This window comes from Bos mutus, chromosome 10 (assembly GCF_027580195.1).
Source record: "Bos mutus isolate GX-2022 chromosome 10, NWIPB_WYAK_1.1, whole genome shotgun sequence".
Lineage (NCBI taxonomy): Eukaryota > Metazoa > Chordata > Mammalia > Artiodactyla > Bovidae > Bos > Bos mutus.
In genome coordinates this window covers 85,928,204-85,948,370 of record NC_091626.1, presented here as the reverse complement: position 1 = coordinate 85,948,370, position 20,167 = coordinate 85,928,204, and the positions used below count along the sequence as shown (strand labels likewise).

At 46.5% G+C, this 20,167-nt stretch overlaps 1 protein-coding gene and 1 pseudogene across 3 annotated transcripts in view; one reads left to right on the top strand and one right to left on the bottom strand.

Moving 5' to 3' along the window:
* KCNK10 (potassium two pore domain channel subfamily K member 10) overlaps positions 1 to 20,167 on the bottom strand; it is a 164,530-nt gene that overhangs the window by 9,196 nt on the left and 135,167 nt on the right. For all 3 annotated transcript variants that reach the window (XM_070378415.1, XM_070378414.1, XM_070378416.1), the window contains one exon: positions 3,870 to 4,056. In XM_070378415.1, the coding sequence (XP_070234516.1) occupies positions 3,870 to 4,056 (187 nt within the window). The remainder of the gene's footprint in view (positions 1 to 3,869; positions 4,057 to 20,167) is intronic.
* Positions 18,916 to 18,995, top strand: LOC138989645 (U4 spliceosomal RNA; annotated as a pseudogene).

Below are 20,167 nucleotides of genomic sequence, written 5' to 3'. Positions count from 1 at the left end.
CGCCAGGCTCCTCTGTCCATGGAGTGGGTAGCCTATCCCTTCTCCAGAGGATTTTCCCAACCCAGGAATTGAACTGGGGTCTCCTGCCTTGCAGGCCGATTCTTTACTAGCTGAGCTACCAGGGAAGCCCTTAATGCACAATACATAATAACAAAAAATATGTCAGTGACCAGCCTGATCCATCCAGTTTAAACTTGAGCTTGACAATGAATGGCTTGAATTAGAGGACAACAGAGCAGGCCCAGTTTCAAGTTTTGTGTTTTTGTTTTTGTTTTTTTCTTATTGGGGTACAGTTGATTTTGTCAAGTTTTTCTTAAACTGCCTTAAATTTAATAAAAACAAAATACCATTAAATAATCCCAAATGGTTTGGAACTCTTGACACCATTTCCTCCTTAAGCACATACGCATTTACCAAGAGAGAAGTATGTGTGTGGAAGTAAAATTAGACTTGATGGTATTCCTGAGACTTGGACCCAGCCAATAGTGATTTAAGGCTGACCAGAGGATGGTGTTTACGTAATGCTGATCCATAGGGTCAATTAGACCGAGTCAATTAGAATCTCTGTGTGAGAACAAAAAGGGACCTTCAAGGCCAGCTAGTTCAATCCCTTTATTTTACAAATAGGGATTATAGTAAAAAATCCATCAAACCAAGTTGACTAGCTGCCTGACTGCATTGACTGGCTGTTCCATTGAAAAGATCAGTCGTTTATTCCAAGTAAATAGCCTATTTATTCCAGACCTTCTACAGGCCTGCCCAAGGTAACCAAGCAACAGAGATTCTAAGCCCAGCCCCTTCTCATAAAGAAGTGAAGACACTTCATGAAATACCTGTCTGTGAGATGTCATTTTCCAATGAAGCCGGCTCGTGGCCATTTCTAAGAAAATCGACATTAGCCATGGATTGGTAATTACTGTACCCTGGACTTTCCCACTGGGTTGTGGTTGTAACCTCATGTAGCACCTCTGAATCTGCACTGAGCTTTTACGGTATCAGTAATACCTCCCAAAGGTGGCTGGGCAGGTTCTGTGGCTTGTGGTAGTTCTCAGTTTGCAACGGAGCCCACAAGGTCTCCATAGCTACCGCCACTTCTGAAAATTGGAATTCCAAACTCTGCTGGAGGGCTCTGTGGTACACCCCGCTTGGTTTGGTGTAACTGCCTTGCTTTTCGCTTTCAGGCAATTCTTCCCCTCTCCCTAGCTTTCTCGAGGGTACTGTGGGACTTTGTGCAGCCTGAAGTGAGTTCTGAGGTTCATTTCATCTCCACACTAAGCGGAACTCTGCCACTCTTTCCTGGGAGCTCTCTGAAAATAAATGTTTACCAACCAGTCACCATCCTCCACAAAAGACTGTCACTAGGGTGCGCTAGCAAACAAGGCAGGAAACACCCTTCTGCCCATTAGTTTACCAGCTGCTGGCCTGGAATTCAGGTGCTGCCAGTCAGGGTTGCAAAATGCTTGATGGGTTGTTAGACTGTCCTAAAGTGTGCCAGCTACAAAATAAACCAGCACTTAATCCTGCATGGTGATTGATGTTCTGATTCTGTTTCCAAGCTGATGCCTTGTCAAATCACAGCAACCATCAGCTCTTGTTAATGTATCTTTTTAAAAGATGGACAGCCTTCCCTTTTGCTCTCAGAGCATTGCCAAAAAGGCTTTGACACACTTCCAGGGTTCCAAGGCAGCCGTGCTTCAGATTGGTCTCTGTAAGCTATGGAAACGGCAGCTTAGAAGGGCCTGGTCCAATTGCAGTCAGCGCCATGAATTATAACAGACCCAGGTCTGCAGAGACGATGGGGCAAAGGAAATATGGTTCTGTAATCAGCGGTAGGTAAGGGAATTAAAACAGTGCTCTGCAGCTCAATATTCTGTAATAACCTGAATGGGAAAAGAACAGACACATATATGTGTATGACTGAATCGCTTTGTTGTACACGGGACACTAACACAACATTGTAAATCAACTCTATTCCAATAGAAATGTTTAAAAAGAAAGGTACTCTGCAGGAGGCATATTTACATGTGCAGCGGTTACTGTTATCAGAACCCATGGGAAAGCATGTCCATTTTCTCTGACCCAGTTACAACCAAAATAGACTTTAAAACTTTCTAACAGTTCTTTGTATTTATCTATACACTTGGCCATTAGATTCATTAAAATCTTCCGTCGCTAAAGATCACTAAAAAACAAAAGAACAAAGCCATGCTATGTCTGTGACTGTGGAGGTCACGGCCTTTCCAGGTAAGTAAACATCAGGCCAAGTGCCGGTGTGTGCTAAGCGCTCACGGCCCATCGTAGCTGATCAGGATAAATAATAAATCATAAGCAGTTTTTTTAATCTCCTGTTCCCCAGGCTGTGCTATTTGTGACCCAGATTAACAGATTGAATGGAGCAACCGGTTAGAGAGCAGGGTTTGCCCAACGTGTCCTCCAGAAGACAGTCCTCCAGACAGGCCAGAGTTAGCACAGAGCAGTACAGCAGAGTGCAGACGATGCTTTGGGGAACTTAAAGATGTTGGTGAAATAGCTCTAAACAGCAGCTGGGATTGGAACCTCAATGAGTTTCCCCGCAGAGCAGCTACAGACAATGCTAAGGAGTTGACCGGACAGTCACTCTTGGTACTGTCCTCCTGCCTCTGTGCGCTGTCTGTCCAGAGCTTCAGGCTTCTCATCAAGTGGCACCAAGCGACCTCCTGCCCAAGCTGGGGAGCTGCTCAGTAGCTGAGCATCGAGGATAAGCCAAGGCGGGCGGGGCCCCAGGCCTCGGGCTCTGTGTAAGCAATTCTCAGTCACTCTGACTTGGCAAGTTCTTAGTCCTTAAGACGGTCAAAAGGAAGAAAGCATTAAAACTGCTGTTTCTACAAAGGCAACTTCGGTCTTCACCTTCCTAGCTGGAATAGCTGCAAAACCACTCTTCTGGTTGTCTGTTTCCTTAGAATTACCATGGAGACAGCCAACCTTCAACATCCTTTCCAGAATTTACCCTTTTTCCAGATTCCAGAAGAGGGGATCCCTGGCCTCTTTAAATATATTGAGTTGCGACAGAGTTACTGGGTCAAGTGTTCACTTCTGGGAGTAGAAACTGAGCATTTGTCTGACCACCTAGAACTAATCCATCCAGAAAGAGATCGGTGGCCTCCTCCTCCTATCCCTACCTTCCCACCACCCTGGGAGAGCAATACCCATAAAACGTCAGGTTTCATTTCAGTTTTTAAGCTCCCTGTCCCTAGAAGAATTTGATGGTGATTTCTTTTTCTTCCTTAAGCATGGTTCATTGGCATTTATTTTTACAATGAAGGCTATTGTGTCTATCTAGATTCATGCAGGATCCATTATAATATTAAATTCTCTTGGGGCAGTTTTCAACTCCAGGTGGTTACCTGGGTCTTTAGTCCTGCATCCGGACATGCCTGGAGCAACTTTTCCAGGGATGGTGACTCTGCCCTCAGCATCAGGAAGCTTCATCTGCAGGTCCCTGCAGACTAAACTCGACGCTCATCTCTCCAGAGCTTCATTTTTGCCACTTGCTAATATAGCCTTTATCAGTTGATGCAAGGAGCCTTAATACAATTCAGAAGCCCGAAATCCAATGAGAAATTCATTTCAGTCATAATTCATATGATGATGAAGATAGCCTGCCTCCTGAGTGGGGGAGGCGAGAGGCTGGCTTCCTCCCAAGGCAGCAGCCGGCTGCTGTTTCCCTTACAGAGGACTGCAGGTTTGGAACAAGCCTGTGCCCAACAGTGGTGATGCTGAGCCTTTTCCATTTGTTCCTCCATCTTTTCTCGTGGTTTAGAAAAGCACTGACCACAGTAAATGTTTTCCCCACCAGGGCCCCGGTGGCTGGGATATTCCAGAGTGCTTACCTGCCACAAAATCACCAAAGCCCACCGTGGTGAGAGTGACCACCACAAAGTAAATGGACTCCAGGGCCGTCCACCCCTCAATGTATTTGAAGATGACGGCAGGGATTGTCACAAACACGACACAGCCGGCCAAGATGAACAGGATGGTTGAGATGACCCGGATCTTGGTCTGACTCACTTGCTTTTTCTAAAGAAGAGCAAAGGAGAAAGAAAGACAGGGAAGTCAGCTCCATCACCCTGGATTCGGAAGATAAGAGGTAGAAAAAAAAAAACGTCAGTGGCTTTGGACCTTTCTTTGTCCGTGAGCAGCTTGGGGAGCATCTGATGAAAGCTGTGGACCCTCTCCTAGAAAAACGTAAGGACCGAAGTTTTCAGCTGGTCTCGGTGGTCCTTGGGCAAGAGACTCCTTGAATGTCCTTTGCACGGTTCCCTGACTGCAGCCCAAATGCTGACTTTCTAACCCCCTCACTGGTGTAAAGGAGACTGCTTCCCAAGAAAGGCCATTTTTGCCGCCGTTTCTCACGTGGCTTCACTGACCCTCTGTAGGAGGCACAGGTTTGGGGGTTCCTTCCACAGTGGTGGTGATGGATTTGCACCCGGCTTCCCTCGAGTCAAAGGGCACATGCTGGAAAAATGGCTCCTGAGACAGACCAGAAGGTTAGGATGAAAAGAAAAACACAGCTGACCTGACCCCACCCTCGTTTGGGACAAAACTCCAACCATCTGCCTGGGTGCTTCTTCGCCTTCCTGCCCCCAGCCAAGGCAGTACATTTATATCACAGTCTTCTTTTAAAACGCGTGTGTTTAAGTCAGTGCTGTGCTCGTCATGTTTGCTGGCTGTATAACCATCAAGGGACAGGGCAGGAGTCCATGTTGAATGGCAGGCTCCGTGTCTACAACAAATAATAGAAGCTCCACCTCAAGTCAGCTTCTGAAGGATTCAGTAGTTAAGAGGTGAAGATGCACCTAGATCGGGAATGACCCTGATATTGGGGTGAAAGAATCACACCTACGGGGTACCAGAGGCAGACTGGAGGTGCTGGTGTCCCCTTGAATGACACTCAAGACAACGCTGGCATCGCCTCCAAACTGAACAGCCTGCTAAGGTCTTCTCAGAGCTCCCAGTTTGCCATTGGAGACTGTCATCAGGGGACCCTGACACTATTACTTGACCAAAAACTCAGCATCTCATAAATGTCTGTTTAACACCAGAGTGCCCGGACCTGTGTACACTGCCTGGATGAAGCCCTGCAAAAGCACACATTCAAGGAATCGATATGGAAATCTCTACCATGGCATCTATTAATATTTTCTAGTCATCGCCTTCCAGTGAATTAAAGGGCAGAGCAGGTCCAGAGTACAGAGTGCATTTGGCATTCAGACACCGCATTTTATGGATGCAAAAGGAGCTTGCATAAGATGCTGCTAATCAGGCAGAGCTGACAGGAGAATGCAGCTGTGATTAGCTCTCAGTCCAGCGCACAGGGATGGAAACCGCTTTTCAAGTTACTCAACAGTTCACCAGTTCAGAGTCGCCAGAGCTCTCCTGTAAGGAAAGAAACCGGGCTAACCTCCGTGAAGAACAGGCCACCCTGTTTCCCCTTCGAGGAAGGAAGGCTGAGAATAAAACCTCGTCACTGGGCGATCCTGTCACCGTCCTGGAAATCCTAACCTTTCCTCACGGCAGGGACACCCCAGCCAGGTTTTCCAGGCCAAGAGATTCTCTTACGACCGACCACACAGCTCAGACAGGAAATGACCGTGTTCTCCAAGACAGGAAGGTTGGTTATGACCCTCTTTCTCTTCCTCCCACTCCTCTCTTCCTTCCTGACTTATGGAGATAAACCTCAGAACCACCTCTTCTTCTCTGGGAAACGCCAAGGGACACGAGAGCTGGAAAAGGGTGGTGGGAGGCTGCCATCCTCTGCAATCGAGCCTCACAAGCACCAGTCCCACCTGCCGAAGGCCCTGAGTCCCAGGTGTATTCAGTATGGTGGAACTGTGGGCAGGTAAGTGCAAAGAAGAGCTATAGTGGAGAATATTTATCTGCACAAATCTCAATCCGCAGTGAGATCAGTATAAGCGAAATGAAAGTGTTAGTCACCAAGTTGTGTCTGACTCTTTGTGACCACGTGGACTGTAGCCCCCCAGGCTCCTCTGTCCATGGGATTCTCCAGGCAAGAATCCTGCCGTGGGTTGCCATGCCCTCCTCCAGGGGATCTTCTTGACTTAGGGATCAAATGTGGGTCTCCCACATTGTAGGCAGATTCTTTAACCATCTGAGCCATCAGGAAAGCTAGTCCCTAAATATTCATAGGAAAAGCTAAAGAAATACAATCCTTCATAAAAAGGAGTCAAGTTCTCTGACTTCTAAGAGAGTACTCAGGATACAAAGTGGAACAGGAAAAAATAAATTGATCCATGCTGTTATATAGTTCCCATCTCCTCAGAAAAGCCATCAAAAAAAAGGATAATTTATTGATATTTTTGCATACACATTTTTTCCCACAAATGAAAGTACTGTGACAAGACAAATGACCTGAGAACCACAAAGAATGTTTTACCCATTTCATGCATTTCCATATTAGATCTTGTAGAACTTGGAGGGGGCAGTTAAGACCCCTCTGAGAATCCAGGAACTTCGTTATTATTATTATTATTAGCCTACTTTTGTTTGTAAACACGGACAAAAGCCAAAGCCCAAAAGGAGATTTTTATCATAGATCATTAAGTTAATCTAATTGCTGGCAACGGAACATCATTTTCCCCCTCAATAAATCGTCCTCTTCAAATGCATAATGAAATTAAAGTGAATTAAATGTTTGCGAGACACTTGTTAAGTCAGAAATTAGGATGTGAACGCAAGTGCAATCCAAATGAGGCTGAGGCTGGCAGAGGAGAGCTGCAAGTACGTGGGAAGCTGGAGCCATTCCCAGGCTCCAGGAGGTGGGCAAAAGAGATGATGGCACTGGGCAGCATTTGTTTGGTAGCAAAGGGAGGTGTGCAACAGAGGCTAGAGCGTGGCGTCTTAATGGCATTATCTGTCAGAGAGTTTATCTGCAAGTTAGCATTTCACCACTGCTCACTGCCCAAGCCAACCAACGTGTCCCTGGACCGTTTCCTCCAGACATCCTAGGGTGATGCTCAGCAAATCCCCGGAGGCTTAAATCATCAGGGTATTTTAGGGACTTACAAAATCAAGTGTCTTGCGTGTGTGTGTAGGCATATGAAATTGCGTGTACCCGTACTTCACTATAAAAGGAAGGGGTATGGGCATAAGGTTTTGATAGTATCTGTTATTCTGGAGACCCACATTTATGCTGTCCTCTAGACACTTAAGAAGAGTTGCCCTAACTGAACATTTTCAACTGCAGCTTCCACGATGGAACCACAAACGCGTCATCCAGTGATCTGTGGGTTTCTCATCCCCACTAGCTCTGCACCCATTCACCACTATTGTGCTTAAGAAGTTGGAGTCTCGGGGCAGCCTGCCAGACAAACACTCCATCCCCACTGCTAAGTGACTGAGTGACCAAGTTTCTCAACTTCTCTGGGCATCAGTTTCTTCCTCTAAAAATGGAGATAAGAGAGTCCGCCTCACAGGAGTGTTTGGAAGATGAAATAAGCGTGTGAAAGCTCAGCTCAGTGCCCGCTAAATGCTTGGTGACTGTTATCAATCATGTCTGATGGAAAAGTTCGAGTCTTTCCTTAGATGTGGGCAGTCCCACATTGAACGCTGCCCTCTGCTATGGAGGAACGTTCCCTCACATCTGGTTTTAAGATAATCTCTGTCTAGCTTCGGGTGGTCACTGCTGGGTTTCCCTTCCTGGATACATTGTCTCATATGATGACCTCCTTTTTCAATAAGAAATAAGTCCTCATTTTCTCTTGGTTCTTCTGTGCTGGCCCAGGACTGAGCCCTCAGACAGTCTCAGCTCACAATCTTGGAAGCTTTTCTGTTTGCCTTTCAGTTAGTTTCCCCCTCCCCAGCTTTTTTCATCATCCTTCTGAAACTGACAAGAATTGCAGATAATGTTTGGGGTGTCAGGAACCAGCTGCAGAGAGTCCCTAAAAGGCACCGCCCTTGTGTTCCTTGCCCCTCCCAACTCCCCTGCCACTTAGCGAGTCGAGCTGTGTTTCCACGGCGGGGTTGCTAGGCAAAAATCCCATTGCTTATTTACCAGTAAGCAGAGCAGTTACCATAAAGCTTTGTGAGAGCCCAGATCTGACTGAGTTAATGTGTTCTTAGGCTAACAAAACTGTTATTTGGGAAGAGATGGTTTGATACAATATTTGGGCAGAAGTGATAGAATACTTGTATGTATCTGTCCAAATCTTGTTTTCTCACTGTGTGGATTAGATGCTGTGGTCCTTCTTTCTCCATATGCAAATGACACGATGCACAACCACTTCCCGCATCCCGCTGGCTGGCGCTAAGTGTAGGAATTTCTGAGGAACTCAAACCCCACCTCCTATAGAGTTCTTTTAGTTGTCAAAATTATGTGCAATTATTCCAAAAAGCAAAATAAGCTTCATACACAGGAAACTGGGGAGCCAGTTCTAAGAGCACTCCTTCAAGAGAGGATGTACATACTAGCAATTCTGACAGCGTTTACCTGTTTCAGACCTCAGACGGCGAAGCCACACACCCAATTCCCATTAAGTACGATGCCCTACCACGCTTGTTTATTTCCACAATCTTATTTTGGAGAACAAGTATATTTCCATTCATCTGTGGGCTATTTCTTTTTTTATTTTTTTACCCTCTTCTAACATCTACTCTTCTTTTTGCTTTTATGCGATTTCTTACAATTCTGAGATTAGTGATCCAGATTGTTGTATCTGACTGAGAAACTTTATTTGCTGTGATTTTTAGCCAGGGATGTTGGAGATGTCATTGAATAATAAAGATACTGCAATAAAAATCCTAGGACGGGAGCTAGACATGCAGAGCTCTAGTTTATGGTTCAGCTTTGTTTTGTTGAAATGCAAACACATCACCATGGTAATACACTTGAGCTGAAAATGACTTCTCGAAATGGAAAGATAATAGGAGCTGCCTCACAAAAGAGCCGACTTTATTTTCTGATATTATTATGTTTTCCACAAAGACTCCTTTTCTAAAAGTCCAGTTCTAGCTAATGGTTTCAACATCACAACAAATCACCACGTAGTACCAGCAATTGTATAAACTATGAGGAGAGCTTTTAAACACCATTTGCCTATAATCTCCATGGCAGAGAGACTATAAACACACATTAGTGAGAATCACGCAGTAAAATCTCCATGGAGCCGCCTGAAAATGTCCCACGCGAAAGCAGGAGAGTATCTACACCAAAAAAAAAAAAAAAGCGGATACAGATCACACAAATGGATAGCATCTAACCCCAGAAGAGCTGGATCTAGCACCTGCCTCCGAGCCACACTGCAGCATCCAATAGCATCTAACCCCCAGAAGAGCTGGATCTAGCACCTGCCTCCGAGCCACACTGCAGCATCCAACAGGGTTTGGTCAGTTCAGTGCTTTGCTGGTATCCCCAGGCAAAGGTTTAGAAAAGCTTTGGGTATACGCAGTTAAATTGTTTTCATCACTGGATTTATCACTGGATTTTGTCACTGTTTTTTATCACATCCAGGTGCACCTGGGATGGAGACAAAATCTAGAAATAATAAAAAGAATTCTCAGCAGCTCCACTCCAGGACCACTTTAATTAAAACCTGTGAAAGTTTTCAAAAATTCTGTGGCTTTTCACATTTGAAGAAAATACTCTATTGGAACACAAGATTTTGCGCTCAACACTCAACCAGGTAATTCATTCAGCACATAATTATTAACAACCTTCTACATATCAAAGGTTGTTCTAATTGCAAGGAATATAGCAGTTAAAAAGAGAGAGAGAAAGAAGTTCCCTTCCCCATGCACACAAAGTCTAGTTGGCTGGGGCAGGCTGGGAACATCTGAGTCTTTGGCTGAAGTCTTTATGGCGCTGTCCGTGGTACCCAGCCCTGGTCTCACCATTGAAGGAAAGTTTTTACCTAATGACATCCCATTTATTAAAAACATCACCTTGTAGAGAAGAAATGACCATTCTTGTAGCTATTATAAGTGAAATACAAATAATTATGGCTGATTTGCATTGTTGTAGGACAAAACCAAACAACATTGTAAAAATTTTAATAAAAAATAAATAACAATAACAAAAGACTTATTTAAAAGAACTATATCAGGAATCACTTCAAGCCAGATTTTATTTGAACCCACTAAGCTATAGGTCGTAGTGGTAAGAGTCAGAAAAGGCAATGGCAACCCACTCCAGTACTCTTGCCTGGAAAATCCCATGGATGGAGGAGCCTGGAAGGCTGTGGTCCATGGGGTTGCTGAGGGTCGGACAGAACTGAGCAACTTCACTTTCACTTTTCACTTTCATGCATTGGACAAGGAAATGGCAACCCACTCCAGTGTTCTTGCCTGGAGAATCCCAGGGATGGGGGAGCCTGGTGGGCTGCCATCTGTGGGGTGGCACAGAGTCAGACACGACTGAGGTGACTTAGCAACAAGCTATAGGTCAAACTCTAGCATATTTACTCTAGCATAGCATGTCGTCCCCTTCTCGGCAGGAGGGGAAGGGGATGACAGAGGATGAGATGGTTGGATGGCATCACCGACTCGAAGGACGTGAGTTTGAGCAAACTTGGGAAGATAGTGAAGGACAGGGAAGACTGGCCTGCTGCAGTCCATGGGGTCACAAAGAGTCAGACACGACTGAGCGACTGAACAACTCAACAACAACAACAGGAGCTTTGATACCAAATCAAAAGCAAAACTTTGTACAAGTTGTGATTTGTCTTAAGTTCAAGGGAAATCAGTAAGGTTCATCTAAGGTTGGGGAAGAAAATCACAGATATGCTGCAGGTTGACTGTTGCTTGCAAATGATTCAGTGTCTATAAAACCTTACACATTGTCTAAATAATAAATCCTAGAATTAAAAAAAAAACTGTACCTATAATAGAAGATATATGGATCTTTGTTAGCTAAGCCCTCAGAAGCTATGTCCTAGAAATCAGAACAAGTAAGTGACCACACCAGTGCAGATGTAACCCTGGCTGAAGAGCGGTCCTTCTCTTTAGTTGAGGTATGAAAGGCAGGCCCATGGAAAGGAGAGGACAGGGACACTTCCTGATGAGCCTCATCAACAGCATAATTCCTGGCAATCCCGACAGATGCCATACCCAGCTGCTCACCTAGCCAACTTCTGCATTTGCTTTACCCAGATATCAGCAGCAAAACAATGTTCCCACCCCAAAATGCCCTCTCCACCATCACATGCACAAGCATACAATAATAATACTACAGTAACAACGCTACAGACAGCTGAAAGGCGGCTCGCTCTTCTCTTGCTAACACGGGTTCACGGTCACAGTGCATTGGCCAAGCAGTCCACAGCAGTCACGAGAGAAGAGCACCCGAACAGAATAAATGTTCCTTCCCATCCCTGATGCTTTTGCCCTTGTTCACGGGGCTCCACGTGTGTAACACACGTGACCCCTCTCTAGCCCCTCACTCTGACACAGGACCTGAGAACTCAGCGTCTCCCTCTCTTCTTCCTTTTGGGAAACAGCTGCCCTCAAGGCACACCCACTTGTGATCTCCTAATTCTAAGATTGTATGAAGAAGCCCATTTTTCCTCAGACATAAACGAAATTCTCTAGTACTGAGGGTACATAACAACACTGGGTTTAAATCTGTCATCTGGTTCGTCTTATTTCTCAGTTGGCTCATACCTTGGGTAGAAAAGAGGGGATGCCATTTACTTCTTTCAAAGGCCCCAATCGTCTCAAGTCTCCCTGCTCCAGTCCCCCTGGTACAACGTGTTTGTTTGTTTTAATTTTGGTGATAGCTCAATAATGATGCCACTGTGAGGCAGAGAAAGAGGTCAGACCATGTAGTATGCAGAAAATTCTTTTCAGTGGAAGGTGGAGTCCCTACTTTAGACTGTGGCCCCTCACCAGCAAGGAACACATGTAACAAAAAAGGAAAAGAAGGAGATTACTGTGAGCCTCTTGCTAAGAATGCTTTTCTGAAAGGAGATAAGGAATTGGGAAAGACCAGTCCTGGCTGGAGCTGTCAAGAAGAGACGAGAACCTTGCCCAGGGACTGGGGTCGGGGACAGGTTTGGTGAGGGGGTAGCTGGGATCAGTGGCCAGAAGGCAGCCACTTAGCACAGGTCAGTCCAGTGGTCCTGTGCCCCACTGTGGCTCATGAAGGAGGTCTTCAGTCTTTCTCGTCTTTTCTGGCATTTCTCAGTCATGTCACTGTTGCGTGGAACCAGCATCCAAGGGCATCTAAAGGGGATGGGAGGGAAGAAAGCCGTCAAATGCCCCCACCTTGGGTACGTGTAGCCCAGGGAGAAGGCATTTGTGGGCTTCCTGAAATAACTGTCTACATGTCCAGGAATCAAGATAAGCGACAAACAAGCATGTGTTTTCTGTGGCCTCATTTATCTTACCTGTTGGAAGATTTGAAGAAAGCCCCCAAGATTAACCAAATTTAGGCTAACACCTTAAAAAGCACCTGAGTATTACTGTGTCAATAACTGTAAAAATTCCTGGGTTTTATCGGGCAAGTAGTGAACAACCGCCTTCTCAATAGTTACACTCTTTCTTTCCTTCTTTCTTTTTAGACACTTTAATGAAAGCTCGTAGGAATGCCCACCCATATGAATCTACAAAAATAATGAAACAAGCATTAAAAAATCATATAAAAGGAAGATGTGTGAACTAGAAAGGAGGCAATGAGAAGCAAGAAAAATTAAGAAAGTCTTTGAGAAGGATGAGCATAGCTGAGAAAATGACTTAGGGGTTTTGAAAGCAAGACAGAATAATGGTTTTAGGGGTCTAGAATCTTCTTGGAGGTATAAGAAGGCTTTCAGCTGGGTTTGTACCTCTCTGTTTGAGAGAAAGAAAACAGAGGAGAGAGAGATGCTTGATCTTTCTAGTTAGACTGGGAACAGAGAAGTTTAAATAAGACTGGAACAGAGCTTCATAGAAAGTCACACAGAAATAAATCTTAAACTGGGAAGCCCTGCACTGAGGGAATTTGACAGAAGCATCCAGAGCTGAGAATTTTTCTTTAGTAGAATATTCCTCAAGCTGTGAATGAAGTTGAATCCTATAACTTTTCTATTCTCTCATTCAATAAATATTTATCAGGCACCATCTGTTATAGAGATAAGTCCACGGGTGGGCACCAGCCTCACAGACCTAGTGGAGCCAAGACAGACATTAAACAATCACACAAGCAAACAGATCATCGCAGCCTGAGAGGAGTGAGCAGCACTCACCAAACGAGAGAGTGTAGAGACCAGGTGATGCTATACGCCTATCCCGTTCCTCCATATATACAGCCCAAGATCACCCAAGAGGGAAGTGTGAGCGGAAGGGATAGTTAGGGAGCTTGGGATCGACATGTACACACTGCTTTATTTAAAATGGATAACAGTAGTAAGGACCTACTGTATAGCACAGGGAACTCTGCTCAATGTTATATGGCAACCTAGATGGGAGGGGAGATTGGGGGAGAATGGTTACATGCATATATATGGCTAAGTCTCTTTGCTGTCTACCGGAAACTATCACACTGTTAATTGTCTGTACTTCAATATAAAATGAAAAGTTAAAAAAAAAAGATCTACCCAAGAGAAAAAAATATTATATATTAACACCTATGTGTGGAACCTAGAATAGTGGTACAGATGAACCTATTTCCAGGGCAGGAATAGAGACGCAGACATAGAGAGCAAATCTGTAGACATGGAGGGGGCGGTGATGAATTGGGAGATCGGGACTGACGCACAGCTATGTATAAAAATAGATCACTGACTACTATCAGTTATGTGTACAGCACAGGGAACCCTAGTCAGCGATCTGTGGTGACCTAATGAGAAGGAAATCCAAGAAAGAGGGGATGGATATATATGCATGGGTGATGCGCTTTGCTCTACGGCAGAAGCTAACACAGCATTGTAAAGCATCTATGGTTGGTGGTTTGGTCACTAAGTCGTGTCCAACTCTTGCGACCCCATGGACTATAGCCTGCCAGGCTCCTCTGTCCATGGGATTCTCCAGGCAAGAACACTGGAGTAGGTTGCCATTTCCTTCTATACTCTGATAAAAATTTAAAAAAACTATTCACCCATGGGAGTAATGGGGCTTCCCTTGTGACTTAGTCAGTAAAGAATCTGCCTGCAATGCAGGAGACTCGGGTTTGATCCTGGGTCAGGAAGCTCCCCTGGAAAAGGAAATGGCAACCCACTCCAGTATTCTTGCCTGGAGAATCCCATGGACAGAGGAGCCTGGCAGGCTCCGTGAGGAGGAGTCCATGGGGTTGCAAAGAATCGGACACGACTGAGTGACTAAAACCACCATGGTAGTAAAGGGGGTTATTGCAAATGATTCAAGGCGGCAGACTGGTGCTGGAGAGAAGCATCCCTGAAGGAGGCCAAGGAGGTGCTAATGAACTCAGACTTGACATACTTTGGTTGGTTCCCGCTCCTAATGAAGTTTTCATTGATAACCTCATGCCAATCATCCAAGGTGGGTATCCTGACTCCCTGATAGATTTGTCCTCTTTGTATCAAAATTTACACAAATGCCTCAAGGACCTCCCAAGTGTGCATGCATTGTGGGCAAATAAATTCATGACTCATCTCTACTTATGCATAACCATTCTTCCACAATTATTAAAAAGTAGCATTGTTCTTTAATTTGATTAGAATGGATTCCATTAGAATGTGGATTTGATTAGACATGACCAGTCAGAATCCTATTTGTATTATAAATGAACACACACAATAAGTGTCCCTGTTGTTAGTTCATTCGCATAGCTTTTCCTTGTAAGAGAATTAAGTTATATACAAACCCTTTAATGGAGCTTACTGTAATGACAAAAGTATATTAATTCCTTCATCTTTCATGAAACGAGGCTGTTTAGCCATGCAGATGATAGCAGGAGTGAACATCACATGCTCCGTAAGAAAAAGTAATGCATGGTGGCCCACGCTTAGGCAGGGGCTGCGTCTCTGCAGACGACAATTTCTGTAGAAACGTATTCTCCTTCTCATACAGTTTTAGATGGCTTCAATCCTGCCAAGTGTTGAACAGAGATGTGCATGCTCTTACGTGAATAATTCTCCAGAGAGAACCAGAAACGGAGACCCCCAAAGACAATGTTAAAAAAAGGCCTGGATGTCTATCCAGGCCTTCTGATGTTCTCCTCATGTTGAGAAAAGACTAGAAAATGGAAGTGGACCCACCCTTGTGACACCCCGCTGGGAGTGTACTGTTCAAGACCATCGTGACGCTGTTGAAGGCCGACTAACCACACTACTCTCACGTCGTGATGGAATCAGATCCTAGGGCATGACCACGTTAGAGGGTACCGGTCATTCCTTTTTGTCTGCCCACCATCTGAGCCCCCTTCTCTGGTCTAGTGAAAGACAGAGACCTCTTCCCAGCACAGAAGCTGAAGAATGCCAGCGACTCACTTCCCTGGTCTCCCTACTGCAAGGACAGAAGCACGTAACCCCAGCTCATCCAGCCAGAGAGACGGAAGCCAGACCCTGAACGAGGCAGTAGAGAGCAGGTGTGGCAGAGCGGGTCCTGAAGTGTTCGTCTGAAGGTTGTTTCCTGTGCCCCCCTTTCTCTCTCTGGAATCCCAAAGGCCATTCTTAAATGAGGGGTGAAGATTCTCAGAGGCATGTAACCATTTCTTCATCTCCCAGAGACTGGATAAGACTTAGCTAGGGATGGACCCAGAGAGAGGGTGGAATGCCCACTCGGCCTGGAGAGGAAGGAAGCTGAGAGGGACTGAGTCTCCCTAGGTTCTGCCAGGCAGAACCCTCAGAGTGCAGGACCAGAGGCAGGGAGGCAGGGGTCTGATGCAGAGCTCTCCCCTGGGGCGGGACCACCTGCTTCACCACCTGTGCACAGCCCACCTCCCAAGAGTCCTGGATCCTCCTGAGTCTCTTCAAAGAAGACACTGAGCGGAGTAGAGATAAGGAGCGAGAACCTTGCCACAGATCAAGGTGGAGTTGAATAGGACCAGACGGGCACTTCCACGGGGGCGAGGGGCAGGAGGGCAGCAGTCAGCACACCACTGGTGTTACAGAAAGAGGCATGGACCATGCGGACTCCATCTGGGACTGGTGGCCCCAATGGTGGTATTATATCCCATTTCCAGGGATGGTCACAAAGGCAGTTGTAGCAGCATCGGGGGCCCAGAATCAGGGGGCAGCAGGGCTTGGTGCTGTCTGCCTGGCAGACACAGTCGTGGCATCTTACAGGTTTAATTCTATGGCATGACTGGGTCCTGGCTCTTGCCTGGGTACCTCCCAAGTCGAGGTCTCCGTCCATCTTAAGAATTCGGAAGCTACACAATAGCTTTAAATTTGTTTTTATTTTTATTGTTTATTTAAAGTAGCCATTTTTGGTGTCTCTTGATTCAGCTAAACTGCCACTCCTGGATGTCAGGGTAAACCGGCTTCAGCTGCTTGGAGGCAGGTCAGGGACGTGGCCTGGAATGGGTTCCCTGCTGGAATCCTAGACTCTTAAGATCAGGCAGAACTACAATCAGATGTGATTTAACTGCTTTAGGTAATATCCCTCTGACATTCCTAAATCTTCAAAAAAAAAAAAGAGTCTTGTTAAAAATTCCAGCTAGTTTCAACTGTGGTGTAGAAGAGGCTCTATCCTCTCCTGGGATGGATAGTTATAGGAAGTGTGGTGCCAGCCTCCAGGCCAGTGGGAAAGGAGCAAGTACCAACCAAGGCAGAGGGGTCTGCCACCTGCAGGAGGGGCCAGCAGCATTGCCAAGAGAGGTCCAGGGCGAGAGGAAAGACTGGTAGTCCAGAGGGGTTGACAGGGAGGATCAGGCTGTGGCCAGGACAGACACGGGCACGAGTGTGCTCAGTTGCTTCAGTCGTGTCTGATTCTTTGTGACCCTATCCACTGTAGCCTGCCAGGCTCCTTGGTCCATGGAATTCACCAGGCAAGAAGACTGGAGAGGGCTGCCATGCCCTCCTCCAGGGGACCTTCCCAACTCGGGGATGGAGGCTACGTCTCTTACCTCTGTCTGCACTGGCAGGCCGGTTCTTTACCACTAGCACCACCTGGGAAACCCGACAGCGGCACACAAGGGTGAAGACGCCTGCGAGGACCAGAAGAGAGCTGGGGAGGGGCCTGCTGGGGCGCCAGGCTCGAGGCCACACAGAAATGCAAAGAGAAAAGACCGTCATCCGCGTGTGATGGTCTCTTTGGACAACAGATTTTCACGTGGTTTTTCCCTCCTTAGTACCCTTCTGTGTTTCCAACGTCTCTCCAGTGACCGTCTAATCTTTTGTAATCTTTGCAGTGAAAGGACAGGAGGAGAGGTGGAGAGAAGGAGGAGGACAGGGAGAGGAGGAGCAAAGGGAGAGACAGGAAGTGACGACCATGCTACCGACGACTGTGCTCTAGTCGTTCCCCAGAGACACAGCACGAAGCCCCTGGAAACCGTGCGCTGTGTCTTCCTCTCTTGCGGGAAGCGGATGAGGACCATGCCTTTCCGGGAACACCAGAAAGAGCAGGGACAGTAGCTTCGGCCCCAGCGAAAGTAAGAGACGGGCCATTCTCAGACGGCCTTCCGAATCCCGGGACCGCTGGCGGAGGCGGCGGCGGAACCTGCGAGGACGCGGCCCTGTTCCCGTTCAGTAACTGCATCCCGCAGCACCGCCTGCTCGTCCCGGGATGCGGCAAGCCCCTTCCTGAGCACAGCTGCTGGGGAGCCCCGCTCCTGGCACACACATGCCGCCCCCTGAGCGGGTCTACACTCAGCATCTTTCTGAGGCACACGCCGCCCCCTCAGTCGGGTCTACACTCCCCGTCTCTCTGAGCACACGCAGCCCCCTCAGTCGGGTCTACACTCCGCATCTTCCTGTATCTTACCCTCCAAGGGGCTGATCATGTATCGGTGCCCAAACCCTGCACCTCCCCACTTCCTGTGTCTTTTTCCAGGCTGTCCCAGCCGCTGGGATCTTCTTCCCCTTTCACGCTGGGCAGAACTCTGTTTTACCCCTCTGAACGCCGTCCGGATATGACCTCCTGTAGGCCACCTCCGCCCTCTCCGTTACCGAGCCCTGCTTCCTGCCATCCGTGTTCCTTGCACGTTCCCCTGTCTCCCCGAACTGCCGTCCTGCACGTTGTCCCCCTAACCCTGCATCCAGGGGGCCCTGCATGGTGTGTTTTTCTACACTCGCTCCCTCTTTCTTAGCACCTGGAGAAAAGGCAAAAGCAACTCTTTATATTCCTGAAAGTTATACAGGCGCTTCCTGAAATTTTTTTTATAACCCCATTTGGTTTATAATACCCTAGGAGGTGACTCGGAGAAGGCAATGGCACCCCACTCCAGTACTCTTGCCTGGAAAATCCCATGGATGGAGGAGCCTGGTAGGCTGTAGTCCATGGGGTCGCAAGAGTCAGACACGACTGAGCGACTTCACTTTCACTTTTCACTTTCCTGCATTGGAGAAGGAAATGGCAACCCACTCCAGTGTTCTTGCCTGGAGAATCCCAGGGACAGTGGAGCCTGGTGGGCTGCCGTCTATAGGGTCGCACAGAGTCGGACACGACTGAAGTGACTTAGCAGCAGCAGTGGCAGCAGAAAGTGACTGGTAAATCTGTGAGGATGTTTGTGGTTGTCACCACTGGATGGGGCCCTCCTGGCACATAATGGGTGGGGAGTTAGTGTCATAAGTCAAAGGATTATCTCAAATTTAACATGAATAACCCACTGAGGAATATTCATGAGCTGAGAACATAACTCCCTTCTAGATAAACACACACACACACACAGTTCTTTTTGCACAGTTTTGATACAGGCTGAATTTCCTAAGACTATGACTCCAGCGTAAAATTCAGCAAGAAGGCTGAATTTTGACAAGTTTGGAACCTTGCCAACAACTGCTCTCTATCTTGGAAAACCACAGCCCTGGCAAGAAAGTCCCCGCGGCAAGCTTTTCGCAGTGGCAGTATCGTAGCCAATGAGGTTTATCCGAGGCGCGATTATTGCTAATTGAAAAAAAAAAAAAGAAAGTCCCCGCGGCAGCTTAGTCACTGATGTAACACACCTGGCCCGGCCTCTGCATCTGACATGTATTAATAGATGCAAGGTCTAACCATGTCCATGTGTCTCCCAGGGATTCATGACCAAGCACCTATTACAAAAATACGATTCCTTTATTATAAATTACCTTGCTTTTATTTTTCCTTCATCTTGCAGTTAGAAAATGGTGTGTAGGTTAAGTTGTACTACCTATGAAATTCGTTTGCATGTAGTAAAGGAATAGTAATAAATCATTGTTCTAAAAGGGGGTGTTGGGCAATTTCAGGTGAAACAAAGCAGTAAGAATATTGCCTAGCACTGTGAAGAAGGAGAGGTCTGATTCAGGACTGGGTTTACTGAACTGTGTAGGAGGTTTCCCAGGTGACTCAGTGGTAAAGAATCCACCTGCCAATGCTGGAGACACAGGAGACGGGGTTCAACCCCTGGGTCGGGAAGATCCCTAGAGTAGGAAATGGCAACCCACTCCAGTATTCTTGCCTGGAAAATTCCTTGGACAGAGGAGCCTGGCGGGCTACAGTCTGTGGGGTCGCAGAGAGCCTGACGCCACTGAGCGACTGAGCGACTGAGCGCGCGCACAAACATGCAGAAATCTGGAGATGAAAGAGGGCTGCCCTTTGGGCCAAATACACAGGCCTTTAGAATTTCCCCTGCGGACGCAGAGATTTCTCCCCAAACAGTATCATCAAGGATCTTACTTTTAATTGTGAAAAGCTAATTTTTTTAATGAATTTTTGAAGCGTAGTCGACCTACAACACTTAGATTAGTTCCGGGCGCACAGTCCAGCGGTTCGATATCTCTTATATTACAAAGGGATCACCGCGCCACATCTAGCTACCATCTGTCGCCACATGGAGACATGCCAGTATTCCTGACTGTATTCCCCCCGCTGTACACTTCATCTCCACGACTCTTAGTTTGGAACCAGAATTTCGTTCCTTAATCTCCCACACCTCTTCCACTCATTGTTTAAAATAATTTGACCAAGAGGAACTTTCCTCACAGTCTGGTTAGTGAGTTCTTTTCCTGTTGCTGTTTCCCTAATAATGGGAGAGAACCTGAATTCAAGATATTTCTCAAAATATTATTAAAGCTAAAGACATGATCACTTTTTTAAAACACTAGAAAAGAGACAGAAAGCA